Source organism: Natator depressus, chromosome 6, assembly GCF_965152275.1.
Source record: "Natator depressus isolate rNatDep1 chromosome 6, rNatDep2.hap1, whole genome shotgun sequence".
Classification (NCBI taxonomy): domain Eukaryota; kingdom Metazoa; phylum Chordata; order Testudines; family Cheloniidae; genus Natator; species Natator depressus.
Window position 1 is genome coordinate 18,613,880 of NC_134239.1, and position 16,048 is coordinate 18,629,927.

General features: G+C 46.8%; 1 protein-coding gene across 1 annotated transcript in view; it reads right to left on the reverse strand.

Annotated features, from left to right (window-relative positions):
* Positions 1-16,048, reverse strand: part of LOC141988758 (NACHT, LRR and PYD domains-containing protein 12-like) — a 161,599-nt gene that overhangs the window by 117,619 nt on the left and 27,932 nt on the right. The window contains exons 5-6 of the mRNA XM_074954692.1: positions 10,623-10,630; positions 2,908-2,971 (exon numbers count right to left, since the gene is read on the reverse strand). Coding sequence (XP_074810793.1) covers positions 2,908-2,971; positions 10,623-10,630 — 72 coding nt within the window. The remainder of the gene's footprint in view (positions 1-2,907; positions 2,972-10,622; positions 10,631-16,048) is intronic.

Below are 16,048 nucleotides of genomic sequence, written 5' to 3' on the forward strand. Positions count from 1 at the left end.
GCTGCTTTGCCAGTGCTTGTGCTGAAACAGTGCAGAGGGACGTGGTCGTGGAAAGTATGTCATTGTACTTCCTCTGAGTGGGTTAAACACCAAAGGTGATGTACGCACGTTTCTGTGCGGCTGTGAAGAGTTGTGCTGTTGCTTCCAAGGCCAACAGCCTGTAGCAGACAGTCTCAACAGTGCTCCACAGGGTCAATCTCACTGGAGATGCCCAGGTTCAGATTCTTGGGCATTGGAGAAGAGTGTTATCAAAAGCCAGAACTCAGCTGCAGAAGGCCTTCTGAGAGGGGATCAGAGGGAGCCCTGTCCTGGCCATGGTCAGAGCAAAATGCAAGATCACCTATGTAAAGCCTTTGCCAGGAAGAACACCAGGGTCAGCATGAGGTGGAGCTGGTGTAATAAGAGGAAAGACAAAGAATAAGAGAAAAGAACATTGGGTTTTTGTGACACAGAGAACCCTTGCCAAAGGGTCCCCTGCTCTTTGCAAACAGCTCTCACCTCAGAACGGAAAAACTCAATACACCAAACACGTCTTATAGGATATTTATTCATCAAGTATAACGTGTAATGTATCTACAAAAAGCTGTGCTGTCTACCCTTGCCACATCCCAGAACATTCAATGGAAAAGCATCAAAGACCATGGGAAATGATCAAAACCACTTGGAGGTGAAAAGGAATCATAGAATCATAGAATATCAGGGTTGGAAGGGACCCCAGAAGGTCATCTAGTCCAACCCCCTGCTCGAAGCAGGACCAATTCCCAGTTAAATCATCCCAGCCAGGGCTTTGTCAAGCCTGACCTTAAAAACTTCTAAGGAAGGAGATTCTACCACCTCCTTAGGTAACGCATTCCAGTGTTTCACCACCCTCTTAGTGAAAAAGTTTTTCCTAATATCCAATCTAAACCTCCCCCATTGCAACTTGAGACCATTACTCCTCGTTCTGTCATCTGCTACCATTGAGAACAGTCTAGAGCCATCCTCTTTGGAACCCCCTTTCAGGTAGTTGAAAGCAGCTATCAAATCCCCCCTCATTCTTCTCTTCTGCAGACTAAACAATCCCAGCTCCCTCAGCCTCTCCTCATAAGTCACGTGCTCTAGACCCCTAATCATTTTTGTTGCCCTTCGCTGGACTCTCTCCAATTTATCCACATCCTTCTTGTAGTGTGGGGCCCAAAACTGGACACAGTACTCCAGATGAGGCCTCACCAGTGTCAAATAGAGGGGAACGATCACGTCCCTCGATCTGCTCGCTATGCCCCTACTTATACATCCCAAAATGCCATTGGCCTTCTTGGCAACAAGGGCATACTGCTGACTCATATCCAGCTTCTCGTCCACTGTCAGCCCTAGGTCCTTTTCCGCAGAACTGCTGCCTAGCCATTCGGTCCCTAGTCTGTAGCGGTGCATTGGATTCTTCCATCCTAAGTGCAGGACCCTGCACTTATCCTTATTGAACCTCATCAGATTTCTTTTGGCCCAATCCTCCAATTTGTCTAGGTCCTTCTGTATCCTATCCCTCCCCTCCAGCGTATCTACCACTCCTCCCAGTTTAGTATCATCCGCAAATTTGCTGAGAGTGCAATCCACACCATCCTCCAGATCATTTATGAAGATATTGAACAAAACCGGCCCCAGGACCGACCCCTGGGGCACTCCACTTGATACCGGCTGCCAACTAGACATGGAGCCATTGATCACTACCCGTTGAGCCCGACAATCTAGCCAGCTTTCTACCCTCCTTATAGTGCATTCATCCAGCCCATACTTCCTTAACTTGCTGACAAGAATACTGTGGGAGACCGTGTCAAAAGCTTTGCTAAAGTCAAGAAACAATACATCCACTGCTTTCCCTTCATCCACAGAACCAGTAATCTCATCATAAAAGGCGATTAGATTAGTCAGGCATGACCTTCCCTTGGTGATTCCATGCTGACTGTTCCTGATCACTTTCCTCTCATGTAAGTGCTTCAGGATTGATTCTTTGAGGACCTGCTCCATGACTTTTCCAGGGACTGAGGTGAGGCTGACTGGCCTGTAGTTCCCAGGATCCTCCTTCTTCCCTTTTTTAAAGATTGGCACTACATTAGCCTACATTAGAACATCACAGCAGGCGGGGATTTCCCTGCTATGAATATAGCAAATGATGGTTTTCAGGAAAACAGAGTGTAGGAAAAGACACACTGTATTTAGTAAAGAAAGCCTTGAGAAGTTCAGGGACCTGTCCTGAATATTTGGATCCTGGTTCTTATAAAACCAGCGAGTTCTACAACTGACTGAACTTTGTGGGAAAAACCTAGTTCATTAGATAGGAAAGGTAACTACTGGCAAAGGTAAACCCAGGTTTACACTTTAGGATCTTGTTTCGCATTACAACCAGTTGTTCCCATCACCTTCTCTCTTTCTTGGATAAATCTTTATTCTTTCTCAAATAAACCTACTTTTGTTTTTATTTTAAGTGTTCGCAAGTGCTGTGTGGACTACAGGAGCTGTGATTGAAGGAAACTCTGATAAACTGGGGTACACTTCATCTTTGCATGTAAAGATTCTGGTACTTCTATGAGTAATCAGAGTCAGGGGCTGGATATCACAGGAGAATGAATCAGCGATTCAGTGATTAGGGTGCCTCTCTTGTCAGCCTGGAAGGCAAAGCCGGGTCTGGCATAAGCCTAGAGGAGAGTGCTTGAGTGAGTGAAAGGCTGTTGGTCCCGGGGAGTTGACACCCAGCTACTACTAGTAAGAGCCCCTCTTGCTGTAGGCAGTGGGGTAATGAGGTGACAGTCCCCAAGAAACATCAAAGTGTAAAAGAGAGGGAAAAAATCTCCTCCCCTCCACCATCTTCACTGTGTCAAGCACGTTACGTAGAGGACACCTGTAAATACACAGAGGAGGCCAAATGTTACTTACTCCAGTGTCTGCAGTTTGCAGTTCGGGTGTTTCAGTCCCTCACACAGCAGCCGCACTCCAGCATCTCCCAGTTTATTATCAGGCAGTTTCAGCTCTGTCAGGCTCTGGCTGGTTTTGAGAATAGCGGTGAGAGCCCCGCAGTCAGCGTCTGTGAGATGACAACCCCCCACGCTGCAGGAGAGAGAAACACAGAGAAGGGGGATCACAGTGTGAAGGGGGCTCGTCACAGCTGTTCTGACAGGCCGCCCCGCCCACCAGCCCCCTCTCCCCTACCAATCCACGTGAAGAATGAAGTAGAAACCCTGCTCCACCGCCTGTCCTAACCCCCACCCTATGCCAATGAGGAGCCAGTGCTGGGTGTAATATCCTGCCTAAGCCCCACCCCTTGCACACGACTCTTGACCAATCAGAACTGTCAATGACCCAGACACCCCCTAGCCTTAAACCTCTGCCATTGACCAATAAGATTTAAGGTTCTGGGTAAGACGTCCTCACTAAGCACCGCCCCTCACCCTTTCCACTAACCAACCAGAAGTTAAGGGGCAGCTGTCTGGCCACCCTAACTCCCACCTACCCAGCTCTCAGCCAATCAGATTGGACTCAGCACTGATCAGCCCCATGATGGTGTAACCCAATCAGAGCAGGCTCCTCCCTGTTCACCGGGGCCAGGCTCAGAGCAGGAGGAGCTGGGAGATCCTGCCCCTCCATGACCCCAGCACTGGCTCTGCTGCTCCCCTGCAGGACACAGACGTCTCCTGTCTCTGCCCCCAGCTCTGAGCCTCAGGCCTGGGGAGGGGAGGCAGCTGCGAGGCCCAGCACTGGCAGCATCACACCCACCTTCCACTGAGACCCGGGAGCAAAGGCTGGGGGGATTGGAAGACAAAGAGGAGACCAGCCCCACAACCAGGGGGATCCCCAAAGTTTGGGGAAGAAGAGCCCCTGAGAGGAGGGCGACCATGTGACCCTGTTGGCAGGGCCTGTTCCAGAAACACTGGTGAGGTTATTACAATAGAAATATTCCACTGGATTCTGTGTCCCTCCCTGCAGAATCTGGGTTCCTGGCAGAGCTGCCAGCCACCGGAGTGTGGAACTATCGCAGCAGCCTGGCTATGACCATGTGCATCTCAATGACCAGCCCCCAGCATGGCTGTCACATACTGCCACTCCTCCCTCCCTCCCTCCAGGGCTCTCAGAGAACCCTCTGCACCCCCGATAGCTGCCAAATCTTGCACACATGTAGAGACACCCCACCCATCGCAACTGTCACCTGCATGGCCTCCATCACTACAGTTGCCTTCAAAATATGGTCGCTTCACCAAATGGGGAGGGAAGTCCTAATGTTTGATAGAGAAAAAGAGCCCTGAATTTGTATTAGGGAGAGAAGCCCCCACTCCCTGTGGGACCCCCAGGTTCAATAATCATGGTAGAGCCATGAGGGAAAGTATGGAGATAAGCCTGGGGAGGTGGGGAGAGGATGTTCCTGATGAAGCAACAGAGAAGAGCTCCACAAAATTTAAAGGTAAGAAAGGAGGGAAGGCAAATGAGAAGTTGAGGAGAAAAAGGTGCTAAACTAGGGAGAGGACACATGACTGTTAAAGAAGGACCCAACTGAGATAAAAAAAGAGAGACACCCCTCAAATGAGGAGTGGTGTCGGGGGTAAGCTTTGGGAAGGACGTAGCTGTGCCAACAGTAGGAGTTTATTCTTTGCCCTGGGTGCTGATTAGAGTCCATTCAGGAGGCAGAGCTTCTCTTTGGGAATTTGATGCTGGGCTCAGATCTCTGGAAGAGGAGCCTCTGCTGTGTGACCCTCTCATTCCAAAACAGGTGAATAAATGTAAATATGACAAGTTTCACTTAGAGTTTACCCAGACTCCCTGTCACTGATTTCTCCTCTGCTCTGCAAGGTGCTGGACACCTGCCACCACTTGGCTGAGGGTAACGCTGGTGTCAGAACAGGACACTGGTGCTAGAAGAAGGAGCAACACTACATACAGACAGTCCCTGCCCTGAGGATCCTACAATATAAATAGACCAGACAGGTAAAAGGTAGGGAAAGGAAATATTATTATTCTCATTTTTCAAATGGAGAATTGAGATCCATAAGAGATTGAATGACTTGCCCAAGGTCACACAGAGAGTCTTGAGTTCAATCCAGCAATTTAATGACACAACCATCCTTTCTCTTGCATAGAGCTGTGCTTAGCCCCTCATGTTTCTCAGTATCAGAAGGGCCCCCATATTTTTAACCAACATGACCTCTTTTCCCCCCCTGTTTTTCTCGTGGTTGAGGCTCATACGGAAGAGCTACTTACCAATCAGGTACTGAACATAAGGGCCTGACCTACTGATGAGGCTTCTCACTGTGATACCTATTGTGATTTGCTAAAATGTGTTGGAAGAATTCAAAAAGATCTAACTACTGATCTGATCAGACCAGACCCAAGCAAACATTTGAAGAGCTGTTGGAAGGGAAAACAAAAATTCAAAATGGGTTTCTTAGAACTGAGGGACCTCTAGTGTGTGTGAGTATGGGGGTCGAGGGAGGGGGAAGGTTGGACTGACTCAGATGTTTTTGAAATGTCAGGTGCCATTTCCAGTATTTTAAAAATTTGCCATACATTTCATATCAAAATTACAAGAGCATTCATTGTTTTCATCTGGAATTTGGTAATAGGACGGCTTGCTAATATGTCATATTGTGATGTATGGTAAAGAGATGGGGATACATCAAAACCACGTGACTGCATTAGGAGCTCCATGATTAAGTTTACTTGCAGATTTACACTTGGAGCAGGACTGAAAACTCTTTATTTTCACTAGATTACCACCCATAAAAAACAATGTTTAATTTTCACCAAAAGTGGAAGAAATCTTCTAAATATGATTGATAATGCAGCTATTTACTCAAAATAGTACTGTTTTTGGAAGTTTGGGAAATACTTAGACCCAGGTGATATACTGTATGCATTTTCCCATACTTTTTTTTCCTTTTGTAAAAGCAAAAGTCTGTAATCATACAACAATGTGAGCTTGTACCATATAATGCAAAAAAAATGTCATCATTTGTAGATGGTACTGATGTGAGAACAGTTTTCTTTTTTATGAAGCTATGCAAACAAGAAGACACCTACCCCCATTTATAAAATGTTTTTGTTATTATATCTTCAGCTCTGTGGCCATCAGGGATAACATGACCCCCTCCTTCTCAGAATTCTGTCCCTTCGCAAAAGAGGTTTCCTAGAAACACAAGAGGAAATCGAAGCCTCCACTTACAACTCTGATCCTTAATCTTCTATGCTGATGAAGGAGAGTAAGAGCACTTAGAACACCTACAAACAACTACTGTCACCACTGTTCCCTCTAATTTTCCCCACTCATATGTGGAATGAATCTTGTTATGTACACCAATATAGAGATGTGTGATAAATCACCTCCATATTGGTGCACATAAAATTAATGGTGTGGGGCTGAGGGGTGCGGAGTATGTGTGGGAGGGCTCAGGGTAGGGCAGAGGGTTGGGTTGTGGGGGGATGAGGAATCTGGCTGGGGGTGAGGGCTCTGGGGTGGGGCTGGGGCTGGGAATGAGGGGTTTGGGGTGTGGGAGGGGGCTCAGGGCTGGGCAGAGGGTTGGGTTAGGTCAGCTCTTCAGCTGATTACATCTGCTGTCATATTGCATAAGAAGAGATGTGGTTTCTCAGGCATCCATCACCCATTCCATTTAAGGTTTTATAGATGAAAAAGGGACCTCTACATTTTGCATAAAATCAGTAGGAAACCAGTGCAGACAATACAGCACAAATGTGTCAATGTACCACTTTATAAATAGGCATCTACAGTCTACCCTAGCTGAAGTTTCTGAATTGTCTTGTATGATCCCAAACAGAGCACACTGCAGTAATTCAATTTCAAGGTGATAAAGAGCTCCAGAATTGTGATTAGGTCTGCATCTGAAAGGAAAGGTTGGAATCTTCTTGACATGTGCAGATGGGGAAAAAATAAAACCCCACACTCTTGACCAGATACAGGGATCATCTTTGACACTGACAAATTAATACAAGGCTATTGGCAAATTAATGCAGGGCTACTGTTAAAGCTCTTTAGTGGTATTTAAAATCAGAACTAAGGTAAAAAGCAATCTAGGATGTGCTTATTTACTGGCAGATGGAAATATATCCCCATGACTGCAAGCTGCACTGCCCAATTTCTCTGCTCCATCTCTTGTCACCTTTTTAAGCTTCCCCTTCTGTGATTTAGAAACCATAAAGCACACTGGGAAGTGGATCTCATACTCTTAAGATTTCCTAGAGGCTGGAAATATTGCAATATTATATATATACACCCCTTGGATTTTTTCCCTTTCAGTCCAAATGTTATAGGGAGAGTACAGCATCTTAGGAAAACACCGTCATTTGGGGACAGATTTATATGATATTTTGGTATTTTATTTTTGGATTTAAATGAAGGGGAATGAACTTTGTATTCAGTATATGCGTAAAACATTTGTTGTTTGAACACTTGACTGATGAACTGCTGCGTACATAGGTACGTGGTTCTGGGGGAATTAATAAACTATTGGTCAGTCAAGAGCCCCAAGTATCCTCATCTGAGAAATACTGTTCAGATTAAAAGCTGACCTGAAAAGAACCTAGCATTAAAATTAGTCTGCTAACGCTCCCTGGACTCAATAAGAGGTTCTCCTAATTAAATTCATTGGCTACAACACATTTCAACTTGGCTAACCTAGTTTGTTACATTTCAGTTTTAAAATCTCATTGGCCCCCTGGCAAATTCATAAAATAGCCTCATATTGACACTTACAGCTGTGCGTTATGCATGGCATTTTTGGCATTTCATATTGTATGGTATTAGGACAGCGTCCCTTATATACAATCACAACATGTGCAGCAATTTCATCTCTATTATTAAATTGTAATGAGCTTCCTCTCCCCCAGTGGCTGGCCTGCAGGGGGTCATGGCAACAGAGAGACTGAGGGAATGGGAAATTGAAACAAAGCATTCGTGTGGTACTGGTGCAGCCTGTCACCAGCTCCAGGGGAAACAGGCACTGCTGTGTTAGGGCTCATGATATTTTGTATTGTACAGAACGTGGTCTAACCTCATTCCTTCCAATACCTGTGATGTTACAATATATTTTGCACCAATATGGGTTTATGTTGGGAGCACCTGGGATTTTTCCCCTGACCAGCCCTCTAGAATTACTTTGTCATGCTGTTGTAAAGTTGGTCATTTTTTGTTTCTTATCTGAGCTTGTCAAACTTTGTTTTTGAAATGGGTAGTATTGGAGCCAAACTCTTTCTCTTTCTGCTCCCTGATTTCACTATTTATAGAGGCCCTTGCAAGTACAGCTGCTTTAAGAAGCTCCATTCTGGGCCTTTATGTCACATTAATGACATTCTGGGCCTTTATGTCACATTAATCACTTCTGCAAAGCCATAATCATTTTCTGACATATAGGCTGTAGTAACTCAGAACCCTCCCAGTCTTGTGTCTCATGTTTACCAGCTGAGGATTTTTGCTACAGGCAGTCCCCAATGGGCTGCATGCTACTGTAGGCAATCCCATCATACCACCCCCTTCGTACACTAATCCAGCTCAGTTTTGAAGTCAGTTAGGGTTTTTGCCCTCACTGCTCCCCTTTGAAGGCTCTTCCAGAATTTCACTTCTCAGATAGTTGGAAACCTTCTTCTAATTTCAAGCCTAAACTTGTTGATTGCCAGTTTGTATCTATTTCTTCTTGGGTCAACATTGGCACTTAATTTAAATAACTCCTCTTCCTCCCTGGTATTTATCCCTCTGATGTATTTATAGAGAGCAATCATATCTCCCCTCAGCCTTCTTTTGGTTAGGCTACACAAGCCATGCTTCCTGAGTCTCCTCTCATAAGGTATGTTTTCTATTCCAAGGATCATCCTAGTAGCTCTTCTCTGCCCCTGTCCCAGATTGAATTCATCTTTCTTAAACTTGGGAAACCAGAATTGTACACAGTATTCCAGATGAGGTTTCACCAGTGCAGAATAGAGGGGAATAATCACTTCCCTCGATGTGCTGGCAGTGCTCCTACTAATGCTACCCAATATGCCATTAGCCTTCTTGGCAATAAGGGCACACTGTTGACCCATATCCAGCTTCTTGCCCACCGTCATCCCCAAGTTCTTTTCTGCAGAACTGCTGCTTAGCCAGTCAGTCCCCAGCCTATAGCAGTGGATGGGATTCTTCCATCCTAAATGCAGGACTCTGCACTTGTCCTTGTTGAACCTCATCAGATTTCTTTTGGCCCAATCCTCCAATTTGTCTAGGTCACTCTGGACCCTATCCCTACCCTCCAGAGTATCTACCTCTCCCCCAGCTTAGTGTCATCTGCAAACTTGCTGAGGGTGCAATCCATCCCATCATCCAGATCATGAATGAAGATGTTGATCAAAACCAGCCCCAGGAACGACCCTTGGGGCACTCCACTTGACACTGGTTTCCAGCTACACATGAGCTGTTGATCACTACCCATTGCACCCGATGATCTAGCCAGCTTTCTATCCACCTTATAGTCCATTCATCCAATCCATACTTTTTTAACTTGCTGGAAAGAATACTTTTGTGTTGGTCAGTCATTTTTAAAATCAGTTCTGGAGCTACAATAGGAATGATCATGTTTCTCTAACCCAGAGAGTTTACTTTAATTTACCCACTAAAGTACCAACCAAAAACATGAGCATTTGCTTACAATTGTAAGTATGATGACTATCACTCAGCGATATGTAACTGCTGTTACACTTTGTGAAATAACATCCCCATAACTAAGAGGAAATGGTGGCTTCTTAGAGCCTGATACCAAGCGTCTAACAGGACAAGTTAATTTTAAGACAGCATCTGTATAACAAATAGTGCTGTATTATCACCATCATGGCAAATCCCAAATGGACATCACCTCCTTGCAGATTGAGCAGCACCTAGATCAATTGCTACCTGGGACCTATGATGGTCTGGCTGGATTCTCAATCTACGTCCATTATTGGCATCCTTATTGTACCACCAGAGTTTTTGGCACCATGTGACCACCAATTTCTGCCAGGGTTTGCCAGCTGGGTCCCCTCCCTGTGCAGAAGCTCCTAGAGCTGACGAGCTGCAAACTGTGGCTGCGGGGAGAGGCGGCAGCAAACAGCTGGGAGCTACAGGGAGGGACCATTGAGGGTAAGAGGGCAGGTCATGCCTGGGAGGGGCATGACTCAGGCTGTTGGGGGGATGAACCTTTAAATTTTTCCCACCTACTATCAGCAGGTACCAGTCTTCTCTATATAACTCTATGCACTGAAAGGAGATGCACTGATTGAAATTCTGGCCCCACTGTAGTCAAGGGGAGTTTTCTTAGTGACTTAATTGAAGCCAGGATTCCACCCACTATCTGCCTCAGCTCCCATCTCTCTGCTTCAGCTCTCACACCCGCATCATTGCCTTTCACACCTCTGAGCTAACACATCTGCAGGCAACCAGCCACAACAAAGACATGAGCAAAAACAAGCAAACCAACACCAGTCTACAAAAGAATGTCATGAGCCTCAAGCATAAATTGATTTTTTTGTCAAAGCATTGCCACAGGATTAATAATTTTTATGGGATATTAAAATGATATTGCAATATGTACTACTGGTTAAACACCAAACTGGTTAGACTGCACATGCTTGTAGAGAAGACATTGTACGCTTTGGACTTAGAAAGTTAAGGGATTTAATTTGAAAGTGCAAAGTATTATATTCATTAATTTGCCTGTCTAAAGACTACTCTTTGAAGTGAGTTTATGTTTTTATTAAAAAATTGCTATGTTAAATAATTTCTTATATGGTGTATTTTAAATACCTGAAATAAGTACTTTCTTCAGTTTCATAGGACTTAACTAGGACTACAAATGCCCACTCATACACTGTTCGGGTTATCTATTGTAACAAAGTAAGGCAGGAAGGCTGCAAGAGAGTGCTAGAAGGCAGATACATTAGCCCCAGAATGTTAAAGGCCCTCTTCCCTACTAGCTGAGAAGGGGTTACCTCAGGTCAAGGAGGGACACCTGATTCCAATGAAGGCCTGCCTGAGGCCTTTAAAAACCCCCCCTCTGGGGAGAGAAAAGGGGGAAGAGAGAGACAAACTGCTGCCAGGCTAGTGGCAATAGAGAAATAAGCTTCTCCACAGTGGGAGGCTGGGCTCCTTGCCAAACCTGAGACCTGATAGGGGAAGGACTGACTCCCCAGGGAAACCAAACAGGGTGACACCCTGCACCAGGGAGGAGGCAGCGAAAGGTAGCCCCCTGGGTTTTCTTTGTTTATGAGACTGTTTTCTTTTTGTTTGGTGGAGGATCAACCCTTAGGCCAACCTTCAGGCCTACCCTGAAAGTACAACCAAGGGAGCACAGAAGGGGGAAGGCAAACCCTGCCATGAGTGGGGCTGATTATCCTAGGCTCACCATCATCTGAGGGGGAAGCACTAAATCTGCCAAGATGAAGGAGATGCCTTGCCACATGTGATGTCAGGAGTGGGACAGACTTCATGGCAAACCGTCCCAGGGCAAGGTAAATCACCCTCACCTCCAAAATGGATGATGTAGTGAGGGCGCTGGTGAAGGCCACGGCAGCACAAGAGGCTACCAGGGTTCAGATGGCTGCCCAACAGGAGTTGGTACAGCTACAGCAGGAAACAAATCAATTGCTGATGAGCCAGGCAGCCCAGGATCGAGCCACCCTGCAGGAGGTCATGAGCCAGCTGAAGGCTCTGACCTCTATGACGCATGGCCATGATGGGACACGATCCCTACGGACAAGCAGTTACCTAGAGAAGATGACAGTGGATGATGATGTGGAGGTGTATTTTCTCTCCTTTGAGAGAAAGGCTCTATGTGAGGCTTGGACCTGAGACCAGTGGGACAGCATCCTCACTCCTTTCCTGTGTGGGAAGGCCCAGAAGGCCTAGTATGACATGGCAGGGGAAGCCGCTACCGATTACCCCCAATTGAAGGCTGAGATCCTAGTGAGGTCTGAGGTGACAACAGCTATAAGGGCCCAGAGATTCCATGAGTGGAGGTACCAGGATGGCAAAATGACCCCTCCTCCTATGATGAATTAATTGCCCTTGTGGAGAGACACTTAACAGCCAAAGACCTCTCTCAGACTACCAGGGAAGAGACATGCCAGGTCAAGAGGCCAGTCCCTGCCCCGAGGGCCTGGGCCTCTGAAACACCGGGCAGAACTATATTGGGGAGGAAAGAAGCTGAAGAGGAACCTGAGGCCGCAAATGGACTTGGGGACATGGGGAGAGAGGGTCGTGGGGTAAGGCCCACTAGCCCAGAGAATAGGGGGATACCTCAAGAAGGGTATAGCTGTTATGCTTGTGGGGAAGTAGGACATATAGCCACCCAGTGCCCTAAAATGGAGGAGCCCATGCAGTGGAATCTGGGGGATCATGAAGATCTTTGTGGCTTGATAAATCTTATGGGAGTTGCAATGGCCCTCCATAGATACACGTGATCAGTTAGGATGAATGACATACAGACCATTGTATTAGTGGAATCCGGAAGTGCCGTCACACTAGTTTCAGGGAAACTAGTGGGGCAGGACCAGCTGTCTCGGGTCAAGCACACCAGGATAACCTGTGTTCATGGTGCTGTCAATTGTTATCCGACCATCCTTCTACAAACTGAGGTCCAGGGGAATACCACAAGGGTGTTGGTGGGTGTGGTCCCGAAACTCCCATATCCGGTCCTTATAGGACGAGACTTCTCAGGGTTTGGAAGCCTACTCCCCATAGATGAGTCAGAGGAGGATGGCGATCCCAGGATTGATACGATGGCTCCAGTAACTAGCCCCCTCCTGATCTTCTGTAAATTAGCCCAGGACTCGTTTTCTACAACTGGGAAGCCCCGGAAGACTAGGTGAGAAAGGACAACAGACAAGAGATTGGGAACCAAGATCTTGGCCCAGAACCAAAAGTATGTGCTTGCAGGGAAGAAATGAGGTCCAGTAGGCAGGGGAGCACACAAAGGGTCAACGAGCCAGAAGCTGGACCCAGTTCCACAGAGACCAACCCTGACAGGGAAACAGAAGTAGGTTCCCTTGAATTTGGGCATACTGGACCCTCACCTGAGAATTTTTGGCAGGATCAGGCCAATGATCCACTATACAATAACATTAGAAAAGAGATAGTTGAGATGAAGGGGGTCCTGGTGGATGGGAAAACCAAAGGCCCAGGGCTGTATTTCATGATAAAAATGGACCTATTATATAGAGTAGTCTGACTGCAAGAGCAAGAGGTGGAGCAGCTCTTGGTACCTCGACAGCATCAGAGGGCAGTGTTGGACCTAGCTCAGTCATTTGTTTGGAGGACATATAGGGGTAGATTAAACCCTTGATCAAATCCTATGGAAATTCTTTTGGCCCAGAGTTTATATGGAGGTCCAACGATACTGTGCCTCCTGCCCAGAATGCCAATTACGTGGCCCCCAACTGCACTTGAGGGCCCCTTTAGTACCTCTCCCAATTATTGAAGTCCCATTCACGAGGATAGCCATGGACCTGATAGGCCCACTGGAGAAGTCATCCCGGGCCATCAGAGTGTGCTCGTTGTTCTGGACTATGCCACCCGACACCCAGAAGCCGTATCCCTACAAAACACAATGTCCAAGATGATACCTAAGGAATTAATCCAAATTTTCTCTAGGATGGGGATACCCAAAGAGTCTTGACGGATCAAGGAACCCCCTTCGTGTCAAAGTTGATGAAGGACTTGTGTGCAATGCTCCACATACAGGCCTTAAGAATGTCAGTATACCACCCCCAGACCGATGGCTTCATCAAACGTTTTAATAGCACACTGAAGAACATGATATGGAAAGTGGTGAGCCAGGATGGGAAAAATTGGGATACCTTGCTACCTTACCTGAAGTTTGCTACAAGGGACATTCCCCAGACTTCAGCCAGGTTCTCTCCTATTGAGCTGTTATATAGTCACCACCTGCATGGCATATTGGACATCACCAAGGAGGGCTGGGAAGAACAGCCTAACCAGGGAAGAAGCATCATTGAGCGTGTGATGAATGATGAATGACAGAATAGCCCAAGTCACCCCTATAGTATGGGAACACATGGAGAAGGCACAAGAGGCCCAACAGACCTATTACAATTGCTGGGCAATGGCCGAAAAATTCCAGGTGGGAGACTGGGTAATGGTGCTGGTGCCCACAGCAGAAAGCAAGCTCCTGGCCAGATGGCAGGGGCCATATGAAGTAACAGAAGCCATTGGGGGGTCAACTATAAGGTTCGACAGCCTGATTTCCAGAAGCTGGAACAGATCTACCATGTCAACCTATTGAAATCCTGGCAGGACAGGGAAGTCCATCTGGTCACCCTAGAGATATCACCCCAAGAAAGCAAACCTCAGGGAAAGGTGGGAATATCCCCTCAATTGACCCCTGAACAATGAGCAGAAGCCATCAATATGATTGGAGAGAACCATGACGTGTTCTTGGAGAAGCCAGGCAGGACCACAGAGGTTCATCACCATATCATCACAAATCCTGGAGTAAAGGTGCCTGTTAAGCCATACCGGATCCCAGAGGCAAAAACGGAGGAGATCAGGACCGAAGTTGGGAGAATGCTGGAGCTGGGAGTCATTGAGGAGTCCCATAGTCAGTGGTCCAGTTCAATTGTCTTGGTACCTAAGCCCGATGGCAGCATGTGATTCTGCAATGACTTCTGAAAATTAAACAAGGTGTCCCAGTTTGATGCTTACCCCATAGCTCGTATAGACAAGCTAATTGACCAGTTGGGAAAAGCACGATTTTTGTCCACCCTTGACCTGACCAAAGGTTATTGGCAAATCCCACTGACCAAAGAAGCCAAAGAGAAGACTGCTTCTTGGACACCAGAGGGATTGTACCAGTACACAGTCCTGCCTTTTGGTTTCCATGGGGTTCCCACAACCTTCCAGCAGCTCATGGATAAAACTGTTGCGTCCACATGGCAAGTATGCGGCTGCTTACCTTGACGATGTTATCATACATAGCCCAGACTGGGAGACACATCTAGAAAAGCTGGAAGCAGTACTGGATACCCTGAAGAAGGAAGGTCTCACTGCGAATCCCTCCAAATGTGCAACAGGACTAGCAGAAGCCAAATACCTCAGCTACATTGTGGGGAGGGGCATAGTGAAACCCCAGCTGAGTATGTTAGAGGCGATTCAAAGTTGTCCCTGACTGATCCGGAAGAAACAGGTCAGCGCATTCCTGAGGATAGTTGGGTACTACAGGCAATTCATTCCCCACTTTGCTACCAAAGCAAACGCGTTGACGGATATGATAAGAGCCCGAGGCCCAGAGGTAGTAAAATGGACCAGTGCCACTGAAGAAGCTTTTGCAGATCTGAGGACCACCCTCTGCAGTAACCCAGTGCTAGTAGCCCCAGACTTTGAAAAGGAGTGTTTACTACAAACTGATGCCTCCAAGGTCGTGTTGGGGGCCATACTTTCTCAAATGGTAGGAGAGGAAGAACACCCAATCCTATTCCTTAGTAGAAAACTCCTGCCCAGAGAACAAAAGTATGCTGTGGTAGAGAGGGAATGCCATGCTGTTAAGTGGGCCATGGAAACCCTCCAATATTACCTACTCGGATGAAGGTTTACCCTCATCAGTAACCATGTCCCCGTCAAATAGATGCACCAGAACAAAGAAAGAAATGCAAGGGTGACGAGATGGTTCATGTTGTTACAACCCTTCCACTTCAGGGTGCAGCACATATCAGGGATCAGACATGGCAACACTGACCACCTGTCACAGGTACAATGTTTTTCAGCCCAAGCAGCCAAACCCTGTGGTGTTGAGAGTGTGTGTGTCTGTGTGTGTGTGTGTCTGTGGCGGGGGGAGGGAGATATATGACAAAGTCAGGATGGAGGGCTGAAAGAGGGTGCTTCTTTTGAGCGCCAGGATGTGGGTGGGCGCTAGCTCGCCCACTGCTAAAAGTCCCTCCCCCAGCCTAGGGAGGAGCTACTGGACCCAGAACCCAACCAAGTTCAGGGGACAACAAAGGAAATCACGGGAACAGGTGTGGGGGTCAAAGGGCTAAAACAAGGGAACCAGAAGGGGACACCGAG